At 44.2% G+C, this 12,248-nt stretch overlaps 1 protein-coding gene across 1 annotated transcript in view; it reads left to right on the forward strand.

Annotated features, from left to right (window-relative positions):
* LOC126160826 (uncharacterized) overlaps window positions 1–12,248 on the forward strand; it is a 268,831-nt gene that overhangs the window by 222,908 nt on the left and 33,675 nt on the right. The window contains exons 7-8 of the mRNA XM_049916932.1: window positions 3,937–4,157; window positions 7,941–8,073. Of these exons, the coding sequence (XP_049772889.1) occupies window positions 3,937–4,157; window positions 7,941–8,073 (354 nt within the window). The remainder of the gene's footprint in view (window positions 1–3,936; window positions 4,158–7,940; window positions 8,074–12,248) is intronic.

Genomic DNA, 12,248 nt, shown 5'->3' on the forward strand with positions numbered 1-12,248 from the left:
GTGCACCAAATTTCAGACACCTGCAATAATTAACAAGAAAAGGATAGTTGCTACTCACCATATAGTGGAGATGGTGAGACGCCGACAGCCACAACAAAAAGATTGTCAGAAAGTGAGCTTTTTTGCTACCAAGGCCTTCGTCGAAAATAGTCAACGTACACACACACACACACTCGCAATCGCATCTCACACATACATGATCATAAACTCCGACAATCTCGATGAAGACCCTGTTGGCCGAAAGCTCATTTTCTGACAGTATTTTTGTTGTGCCTATCTTCGACTCGGTACCTCCGTAATATAGTGAGTATCAACTATCTTTTTCGTAGTACTGTTACTTTCTGTCTTGAATTTTCCATTGGGTAATAAGTAACAGATCGAAATATCCTTTTCGAAAGCAAGAAAAAACATGGTGCTCAGGATTAAACAGGGATTATTTATGCAAGATGTTACAAAATTATCCCATAATTTGAGAGGCGATGCCAACGGCCTTGCCGCAATGATAACACCGGTTCCGTCTGGTCACCAAAGTCGGGCTGTGCTAGCACTTGGATGGGTGACGATCCGGTCTGCCGAGCGCTGTTGGCAAGCGGGCTGAACTCAGCCCTTGTGAGTCAAAGTGAGGAGCTACTTGATAGAGAAGTAACGGCTCCGGTCTCGAAAACTGACTTACGGCCGGGAGAGCGGTGTGCTGACCACGTGCCCTTCTGTATCGACATTCAGTGACGCCTGTGGGCGGACGATGACACGGCGGCCAGTCGATACCGTTGGGTCTTTCAGGGCCTGTTCGGACGGAGTTTTTGTTTTTGAGAGGCGATAGTGTGGTCCAAACCAAGGCAAAAATATCCAGCAAACATGGCTTCTAAAGCGTATATACACTCCTGGAAATGGAAAAAAGAACACATTGACACCGGTGTGTCAGACCCAAAATACTTGCTCCGGACACTGCGAGAGGGCTGTACAAGCAATGATCACACGCACGGCACAGCGGACACACCAGGAACCGCGGTGTTGGCCGTCGAATGGCGCTAGCTGCGCAGCATTTGTGCACCGCCGCCGTCAGTGTCAGCCAGTTTGCCGTGGCATACGGAGCTCCATCGCAGTCTTTAACACTGGTAGCATGCCGCGACAGCGTGGACGTGAACCGTATGTGCAGTTGACGGACTTTGAGCGAGGGCGTATAGTGGGCATGCGGGAGGCCGGGTGGACGTACCGCCGAATTGCTCAACACGTGGGGCGTGAGGTCTTCACAGTACATCGATGTTGCCGCCAGTGGTCGGCGGAAGGTGCACGTGCCCGTCGACCTGGGACCGGACCGCAGCGACGCACGGATGCACGCCAAGACCGTAGGATCCTACGCAGTGCCATAGGGGACCGCACCGCCACTTCCCAGCGAATTAGGGACACTGTTGCTCCTGGGGTATCGGCGAGGACCATTCGCAACCGTCTCCATGAAGCTGGGCTACGGTCCCGCACACCGTTAGGCCGTCTTCCGCTCACGCCCCAACATCGTGCAGCCCGCCTCCAGTGGTGTCGCGACAGGCGTGAATGGAGGGACGAATGGAGACGTGTCGTCTTCAGCGATGAGAGTCGCTTCTGCCTTGGTGCCAATGATGGTCGTATGCGTGTTTGGCGCCGTGCAGGTGAGCGCCACAATCAGGACTGCATACGACCGAGGCACACAGGGCCAACACCCGGCATCATGGTGTGGGGAGCGATCTCCTACACTGGCCGTACACCACTGGTAATCGTCGAGAGGACACTGAATAGTGCACGGCACATCCAAACCGTCATCGAACCCATCGTTCTACCATTCCTAGACCGGCAAGGCAACTTGCTGTTCCAACAGGACAATGCACGTCCGCATGTATCCCGTGCCACCCAACGTGCTCTAGAAGGTGTAAGTCAACTACCCTGGCCAGCAAGATCTCCGGATCTGTCCCCCATTGAGCATGTTTGGGACTGGGTGAAGCGTCGTCTCACGCGGTCTGCACGTCCAGCACGAACGCTGGTCCAACTGAGGCGCCAGGTGGAAATGGCATGGCAAGCCGTTCCACAGGACTACATCCAGCATCTCTACGATCGTCTCCATGGGAGAATAGCAGCCTGCATTGCTGCGAAAGGTGGATATACACTGTACTAGTGCCGACATTGTGCATGCTCTGTTGCCTGTGTCTATGTGCCTGTGGTTCTGTCAGTGTGATCATGTGATGTATCTGACCCCAGGAATGTGTCAATAAAGTTTCCCCCTCCTGGGACAATGAACTCACGGTGTTCTTATTTCAATTTCCAGGAGTGTATTAAGAGCTGTGACCATTTGTTCAGTATTAGAAATTTGTTTCACACGAGCCTATATGAACAAATGCTCATAGCACTTAAGGTATACATTTTATAGCGTATTTATACTGGAGTTTTTTTTTTTCTTGGTTTAGTCCATACTGCCACCTTTCAATATACGGTACGATTTTTTTTAACTTCCAGTATAACGAAACATTGGCCTGTGCGTTTAGGTCTCGCGCTGTGAGGTTTCGATACAATCTTAATTATGTATATAGACAGTTCATCCGTACCGGAAACCGAGAATATCGACAACTTTTGCCTGTTATCAACATTGATACTGGCAAAATATTGGTCTCAGGAATTGCAAGGCTTTCGAGAATGTTTTAATTTCAAGTTTAAAGTCGGATATCAAATGACAAAAAGATATTTTTTCTAGTGATACAATTACAAATTTACTTAAACTGTGCAATTTTGCTTCTTGCCTAAATTCATGATTCTAGGTGAACTGGAAGTAACTATAGTTTTGATGAGTGAACTTGCGAGTGTCAAAGTGTGTCATAAATGGCCGTACCTCATGATTTCACTGTCTTGGAAGCTTCACTTTTGTACTCCGTCAAGGGACAGTAGATCTTAGCATGTGACATAAATTTTCACAGTAAGGCAGACAAGACACACGAATCTGGAAACGAATCCAGCTCCAATAAATCCCAAACGCAGCCGATGTTTCTCACATATGCGTTCAACGCTCACTGAAGGCGTGGATCCGACGAACACACCCTGTGTACACAAGCCGGCCACCGATGCAGTTTCCAAGATACCGGCGAGTTTTCAAGTAGACTTCGGTTGATAATGCGCCGCCTGACCTAACTGTCAGTTGTCGCAGGGTTGACAGAAACAGTCTGAAAAGCTTGTAGGGGGTTGCAGGGTAGGGTGTACTGAGAAATTACTGTTGAGAACAAAATTCATACGTTGCGGCAAGTCCGATTTAATTAGCAATTCAAGCATTTGTACGGGCAAAAGTGCGGCAATGCACAGACATCTGAAAGTCCGTGAGTTACCACTTCTTCACGGCTTATTACCAGTTACAATGTGCCTCATCCGGCAGTTATAAGTTTAAGGTAGGTGAGGAGAAGCTACGTTTGTGCTGTCTGAGGAAACGAACGAAGAACACATTTGGCAACAGCTTCTCCGGTACCCTGCTTGAATTCACGCGTTCAACGACTTGTTTAGCTAACTTCAATAACAACAGAATCGGGAACGATTTACAATCAGTTGCCAGTGCAACCTACCCTGCAACACCCTTACAAGCTTTTCAGACCGTTCCCGACCGCCCTATACAACTCTCAGACTTTGGCTGGCCCGGTGAGCCACGTTCCGCGGACAAGGCGGCGACCCACCCCCATGTACCAGGCCACGACACACGGACTGGAAGATCTGTAACCTGCACCGTGCTCTCCATTCGACAACTGTGGCCTCTTTCATCACCCTCCTCTTTTCTCAATATTCGACGTCTGGAAATTGCACAGCACGGTTGTATCAAAGATCTGCAATACCTATGGATCGCTTTGCCTCTTCAAAGAAACGGAAGCACTGATTAACTTTACATGCTGCATAGCTTAGAAGAGCAAATCAGAAAGTATATTTCTATACTGGCAGGTTTTAGCCCCGCGGCTGCCACCGGGAACGAAGCTGGTGGCCTGCGACATCAGCACAAAGATGCTGGAGTTCTGCAGGCAGCACAACGCGCTGCCAGGCACCATCACGTACGAGCAGCTGGACGTGGTTGAGCCCGACCTGGAGAACTCCGCCGTGTGGCAGTACGCGCCCTTCGGCAAGGTGTTCTGTTTGCTGCTGCTGCATTGGGTCCCCGACAACAGGTGTGTACTCAGTTTGTCGCCTTATCAACTACTGTGCAACATCTGGCCTGCCTTATTTCTCCGACTGTAATGCAAGGGGGTTACACTTGATCACTCCAGCTATGGATTGCTGTTGTGGTACTTCCACGAGTAAGAACTACCATAACAATCAGTCATACATTTTCTCCAATAATTTTTTTAGTTTATCGATATTTATATCTTGTGTTACTGATAAAACTAGATTATGTAAGGCTTGTTGCCAGACTGGCGGAAGGATGTATTAGCCGACCGTTGTGGCCGAGCGGTTCTAGGCGCTTCAGTCTGGAACCGCGCTGCTGCTACGGTCGCAGGTTCGAATCCTGCCTCGGGCATTGATGTCTGTGATGTCCTTAGGTTAGTTAGGTTTAAGTAGTTCTAAGTCTAGAGGACTGATGACCTCAGATGTTAAGTTCCGGAATGCTTAGAGCCATTTGAATCATTTTTGAATGTGTTATGTTTAAAACGAAGTGACAGAGCACCATGTAACTATTCAGGCCAACCGCAGCTTTTGAAAGGCATGACGTTAGGATGAAGTCCGCTAACAGATAGTTAAATTGTTTTTCATTAAAACACAATAAGTTTCGCTGCCTAAGGCCACATCGTCAGGTGCAACATACGCGGTAAAAAGCAAAGTACAGTTTGTGGATATTAAAATTAATAAAGGAATGTCTAAAATATAGTCACCACTTAAAAAGATTGTAGGCATACCCGTCGCCCCTAGTCAGGATTTACTGTTCAATGAATATCGTCATATGGCGTGCTCCATTTCTTAAAATTTGTTTGCATTAAAAAAGGCGAAAGAAACTATTTTATAGTGGGTCGCCGCAAAAAGTTTTTAAAAAAGGGCCGGCTTAGCATTAAAAAATTGTCACTACTATCATGATTAGTCGCGACACTACGCAGATTACTATGTGGAAAGTGTCAGATGGCAGTGTCTTACCAGTGTGATAGAAGGGCAGCTCAGTGTAGGACAAAGCAAAAGCGCCCTGCATGACCGACAAGATGAGACTAGCTGGCTGGCGGAACGGAAGCCATCCATGTGGACCGAGGCCCGCAAGAAAGACTGGCTGCGGAGCGTACGTCACGAATGTAGGCCTGCGCTCGCTCGTTCGCTCAACTCAGCAGACAAAAACTGCGTTTCTACATCTGTTAACTGGTAACTAGGTGCGTACGTACAAACGAGAATTGCATCTTTTACAGGAATCCGCTATTATGGATTATTACTGTTATTAGTCCTACAATGATAGGAAGTCCGTAGGCCTACTTATAATTTATTACGGCTGTACTGGGGTACAATAAAATTAAAATAATGCTAAAATGTTTATAAGTTGCATAAGGAACCCTTTCTTGTATGAAATGAGGACTGTTAAGCAGATGAGACTAAATGCTATACACATTTATATCGAGTATTAGTCTTAAATTACATTTTGTTGTAATACTGTTAATCAGTAGGACTTCGTAATAGCAAATTCCAGAGATGATGCAATTCTCGTTAGCGTGTACACACCCAGCTGCGAGTTAACAGGTCTAGGAACGCATTTTGTCTGCTGAGCTGAGCGAGAGAGCGAGTTAAGACCTACCTTCGCGCTTCAGTCTGGAACCGCGCGACCGCTACGGTCGCAGGTTTGAATCCTGCCTCGGGCATGGATATGTACGATGTCCTTAGGTTAGTTAGGTTTAAGTAGTTCTAAGTTCTAGGGGACTGGTGACCTCAGACATTAAGTCCCATAGTGCTTCGTGGCGTACGCGCTGCGGCCTGTCTTTCTCGTGGGCCTCATATGGACAGTGTGACGTCATGTACTCATGACTAGGAGCGCTGGGTCTATCTTTACACACGAGAATAATACAGAATTTTATTACGTTCTAAAACCAAATCATACAAACAATCAAAATTAGCCAGAATGATATGGTGCTTTAATTCCAATTGTTTATTCAACGTGAATTGAGCGTTTTCGTTTTTATATCTAAAAATTTATACTCTCTAACATATTCAAAATGTGACTTTTTTGCTTTCGTATGAAATATTTTTAAATTTTCTGAAGGGCTTGTGATGCTGTGTCCCTCTTCGCTAAGTGCGCTGTTAATTTAGCTCGTGGGTTATTTAAGATAAGGTGTTCCTGAAATATTTGAAATGACCTACCGGTTTCTCCTATATATTTCTTACGGCAATCATTGCATGTAAAACAGTATCCAGCCGCTTCATTATATTTGTTTACCAGAGCTTTTTGCCTGGATTTACTGCTTATATCCGAAAATGTAAAACACGCTGAAGTAATGTTTTACATCTCGTAAATAGAGCGTTCCTTTGCCTTCTCGGCTGGTGTTTCACCGAGCTGCCCTAACTCACACCAGAAAGACACTGCCACCTTATACTTTCCACATAGTAACTTGCTTACTGCCGCGACGTGGTAGAAGTGACAATATTTTATCGCCAATCCAGCCCCTTTTTGAAACCTTTTAGCGTCCGCTCACTATAAAATGTTTCCTTTTTCCTTTTTAGATGAAGACAAATTTTAAAGGATGGAGCACACCTCTGCTCTCCCGTTAGAACCGATCTTTTTTTCTATAAGGAGAGGACATGGCACATGTTCGACAAGTCAACTGGAAGAAAAATAAAAGCTGCAAAGGCGTACTGTTTACTGAATATGTTCCTTCTCGATATGCATAAAAAACCACGAAAGTTCATGATTCGCTACATGCTGTTCTGCAAGGAGGAAATAAACCCCTCTAATCACCGTGAGACATGAAAAAAAATTCTCATTCACGCTTTCAACTCAACGGAAAAAGAAGGAAACGAAACTAGCAATTGGTACAGGGGAGAAGCTGCTGCTGGTCACAGTAAAAATAAAACGGCATATCCCGCCGTTGTTACTTCTCCTCTCTCCCCCCCCCCCCCCCCGCGGTCCACGGTATCGGCATTTATTCATCTATTCGAGTTGTGTGATACATACAGCAGAAGAAAAGTTGGACGTGGAAACGTGTCCCTTCCATCGTGTCAGAATGAGAATTTCTAAGAAATGAAAATGGGATGCAGTGACGGGAGAAAATGCCGTCAATACCGCATTAGCTGCAACATTCAACAGCAGGGTCGCTCCCTGTCCCTAAGAATCCATTAGAAGAACATGTCGCTGCCTTTAATACCAGGCTATGTACAACGATGGTATGTTCTTACGATAAATTTAAAAACTCTTTCATTGATCGGTTGGAGGATGAACTAGTCAGACATCTTAAATTTTTAGAAAAACGATTCTTTGCCCCTAAAAAATTGCCAGTTTTAAAATTTGTCTATAATTTAATGCAACATTTGAAGCCACAGGAGCAAAAAAGTTGTAGTCAGTAATTTTTTATGGGATTAATGAAGTGCCATTCTAAATTTTCACCAAAGTGTGCGCAGTTTGCTAGTTTTCAAATAGCACAAGACATCAACAGAGAACAAGGAATGATTAGACTGAAGACCTATAACGATACTGAAGTTACAGTCACATTTAATTTCATTTTTGTGCTCACATTTACAATGTTTTCGTTCTCATTATGTGTTCGGTGCACGGAACAGCAAGTTGAAGCTCATTAATTTAACTACTTTTGCATAACTAAATTAATGAAATAAAAAACTCCTTATTTTTTGGGTTTTCAATATTGTTATTGTATATTTTAACCACAAAATAGTTTTGTTGTAATTCGTTCATACGATTCTTAGAAAAATTCAACAAGTCTTGCGTATCTTCTACTGGGGCAAAGCCCCCTTATAAATTACTATTTTCACAGGCGTGCTGTCCAGAACATTCACAAGCTGTTGGTTTCTGGCGGAGAGGCTGTCTTCAGCGTAATGGCTAACATGACTCATTACACAACGTTTGAAGAAATGGCGAAAGACTCGCGTTGGGCCCAGTACATGCAGGTAAAACTTAGGTCTAGTTGACGTCCTGCTAAATCTCAAAAATACTTGGCAAATGATGATTAATAATACTAAAAATGCCCTACCTCAGGAGTAGTCAACTTGTTTTGCTACGGTAAAATTTCTAGCTTCTGTCTAGCTTCTGTGCGCTGATGGGCCTAGTAATTCACTGTTCGGCAGATACGAGGGTGTGCTAAAAAGTAATTACTCCGAATTTTTAATTCTGTTCTCTATACAGTTCGAGGCATTAAAGAGCTTGCACATTACTCGGTCGACATGGTTTCGAGCTGTTGCGTGTAAAATAGAGGTGTGTAACGTTAACTGAGTAGGTGCGTAACAAACGACACGCTGTAATCGAGTTTCTAACCGCAGACAACATGCCTCTAATTGAAATCTGTAGATGAATGAAAACTGTGTACAGTGATGATTGTATCGACATCAGTAATGTGCGATGCTGGGTTGTTCGTGCTCGTAATGAAGCGGGTAAAAGTCGTCGAGGGAGACCAAGAGATGAGTACAATAAGCAGATTCAGAAGGATGTAGGTTGCAGTACTTATTTCGGGATGAAGAGATTCGTGCAGGATAGAGTAGCATGGAGAGCCGCATCAAAGCAGTCTTCGGGCTGAAGACCACAACAACAACAACCTCATTGTATGTGGCAGAGCGTCATCTCTTACCAAAACTTAAGAAACACTTCCGAGGACTTCATTTTGATAGTGATGAATCAGTGCAATTAGAGGTAAGGTTTTAGCTCAGTCAACAAAGTCAGACATTCTACAGTAACTCTGCCAACAAACTGATCTCTCATTGGGGGCACGTGTTCGTCACCAAGGTAACTTTGTTGAGCAGCAAATATGTAGACATGAAGAATAATGAAGTAGAATGTTAATAAACTTTGGTTTACTTAAGTAGCCTTACGAGATTTCAAATTAAAAAATTAGGAGCAATTATATTTCAGTACACCCTCTTAATTACGGTTCTCTACTGAACTCGAGCCACAAATCTAAAGAGGGGGGTGAGGTTCGGGGGGGGGGGGGGGGAGGGGTCCCGGGAGGAATGACCAGTATTCAGGAATATGACAGGAAGAAAAAGTGTCAGGTAAACATGGACTATAAAACTGGCATTTTATGAGCTATTAGCTCTTCTTGATCTTCGATACTGTGAAACCAGTCGGACATCGACAACTCCCACGTACTCTGCCAGTTACGCAAAATCGTCATTGGAGAGTGGGTCAGTTTGGACCAGGGCTGGCTGGATAGTCTCATCGATGGTACACAGAGGGTGGTTTCAACTGTGCATCCCAGCAACGAAACATTCCACCATGTATGAACTTTGGCTCAGGAGTGCTGTGAAAAACCTCTCATGGGAAACAGAGGATTTTGCCGTTACACAAATGCCTGTGTTTCTGATTTAGTGCTCTAGACACATCGCAAATGAAAATACACGCTTGCCTCATAGCCAATTTTTGGTTTTTAAATTGTAATTCGACTAATAACTCATTGGTTAGTAATGACATAATGCAGTCTGAAGTGGGTGGAGCCTACATTATGTATAGTAAGATGTGCACTGGTTTCTCCAGATACAGAGCCTGTACACCTCCCAAAAACTCGATCCTCCTCTTCCGTTTGTCTCCCCCATCCTCTCCCACCCCTGCACGCTGCCGCACCTGTATTCCCATGTCCCACCCGGTCTCCATCTCTCCACCCTCCTTACCCTCTTCCAAGGTGGCTTCCGCCAGGTCCCCCTCCCTGATGATGTCCTCCTCCCTTCCATCTACCCCTCCTATCAACTTTGATCCTCGCCTCCCATTTCCTGTGTCTTTTCCTTTGGGGACCCTCCCTCCCTTCTCTCTCCTTTTCCCCCCAGCCCCCTTTCCTCCACCCCTCTTCCCCTGGGCTTCCCCTCCCCCTTCCTCCCTTCGTCCCTCCCCCCTCTCTCCCCTGCCTGTGGCATCTCTGCTCTCCCTTCTCGCTCTTCCACCCCCCATTCTACTCTCTTGGCAGGTCCCCGGACTCGTACACGCTCAGTGGACATTCGCGTGCTGGAGATCATCGCCATCAGTGTCTCGTGTGTGTGCCTTCGTTGGTGTTTAGTGTTCTTTCGCCATCACGCCACCACTGTTCACCTGTGCCGTCGCAGTCGTCCGTGTTTTGTGCGACGTGTCAATGGGTTTTAGTGTTTTTCTCATCCACCGTGAACGGCTTTGTGTTTATTGTTTTCCATGTCTACAGTTTCTGCACGCCATTTTTATTGTATTATCTCTACCAACTTTATGTCATATTTCTTGTATCACTCGTGGCTGAAGAGCAGCGTAATATGCTGCTGACAGCCCACCTTTGTATAAGGTGATAAAAATAACAATAAAGAAGAAAAACTGGTTTCTCCAGTATTGATTCTCCAACAGAGAGAGGTTCCTACTCAATGGTAATTCATATTTTTATAGCTTTATAATTTTATGTATCTTCTTTATGTATGTAGCCCTCTAATTAAAGCTTTGTATACAACCTGTAGGTGTGAAGACGACCCCAGTAGTGGTCGAAACCGGTCACCTTGATAAATAAATCGTGATCAAAACTGTTTTTAGTAGTAAATATTTGTAAGACATTGATAACTGCCTTTCCTGTAATGTATTCAAAAGTAGCACATTCTTTGATTTCATCAACAGCTTTGTTATATTTGACTTCATCTGTTAGTGATAAAATAAGCTTAGAAGGACATATTCTAGTTAACAGAAAAATGAACAGTAAGAAAAATAAAGTACCGTATCTATTATCAATTCTTGGTGGATTTTTTAAAGGTTATAAAGAAATTACGTGCGATAACGCAATTTTTACTAGGTCTTCTAGTTCTAGAGAGGCAATTCTTAGATGGCCTGATTATAATGTTGCTGGAATGAAATTATAGATAGACTTCCTATGGAAGGAAAAATTGTAATAGAATTGATGGAAATTCGTGTACTAACTATTAAATATGAACCAACTTACGAGTTAGAACAACGAGAAAATATTCTGAAAAAAAGTTAAGATATCTTTTTATGAAGTACAACTGTAGAAGTAGCAGGATTGAGTAGTAAGAAAAATTTCGAACTAGATATCACAGAACTATGCAGAATTTGATATGCCATTTTTCGAATTTATTACATTTCAGACAAATCGTAAAAATAATCTGTTACATCACTCTTCGTTATTCGACCACATTAAATGGAACAAATGCAGGGTGTATACGACCCGGGACAACCGGGAATTCCGGGAAAAACCCGGGAATTTTTTCATCCGGGAGAAAACCGGGAAAAACCCGGGAATTTTTCGGAATTCCGGGAATTTTTCATTGTTTTAGCTTTCAGTTACATTTTTGTAGTTTTGACTGCAGAATTGATTCTCTAGCAAAGAATGTTATTGTATCCTGCTACTGGAGAATGATACTGCAGCAATAAAATATAAACGAGAGGGAAAAAAATAAAACTGTAGTGGCAAAGGAAATGTGCATTTTACGACAACAAAACACCGTGCACGCACAAGCGTCTACAGATAGCAAAAATATGTTAAAGGCCGTAGGGCGCAGACTGTAATTCTTCGTAACAATAAACTGCTTGCTATGAGCATGACGTCACAACTGTTCACATTAGGTTCGTTTGACCAGTTGCCAGCGGTCTGTTGCGCATGCGCATTTGACTCGCGTATAAGCAGTACCTTCTCTCGCTTCCCGCTTCTTGAAGTTTGGCTGTTAGCTGCATCGGTAGTAGCAGCAAGCAGCCAGATGCAAACGAGAAAAATTTTTCTCGCGCGCCCTAGCTGCCAGATTCGCGCTTGCACAGAGTTGTCTGAGTTGTAGTGGGGAGGGGGTTAGTCTCCACGTGACCCGTGTTTACGTTAAGTGATTTCGCTGCTTCTCTTCGTGTACAGCTCCCACGTCAAATGAAAACAAAACGGATTTCTGTGGCCGGGAGCTATCAAGTGAATTAAAATGCATTCACAGAATTACAGAGGGCAAAAATATATTATTAATTTCAGTTTCTGATTTTATTTTCTTTCCAAGTTAGTAGCAGTCAAGCATTAATCGCCTTGCAGAAGAATGAAGTTATTTTTGCAAGTTTGCTAAAGAAATTCCGCTGAGGCAATCATTTTATTTGAAACGAAGTGTTTCATTTAACAATTTTGGGTACTTCCAACTGTTCGGTG

This window comes from Schistocerca cancellata, chromosome 2 (assembly GCF_023864275.1).
Source record: "Schistocerca cancellata isolate TAMUIC-IGC-003103 chromosome 2, iqSchCanc2.1, whole genome shotgun sequence".
NCBI lineage: Eukaryota > Metazoa > Arthropoda > Insecta > Orthoptera > Acrididae > Schistocerca > Schistocerca cancellata.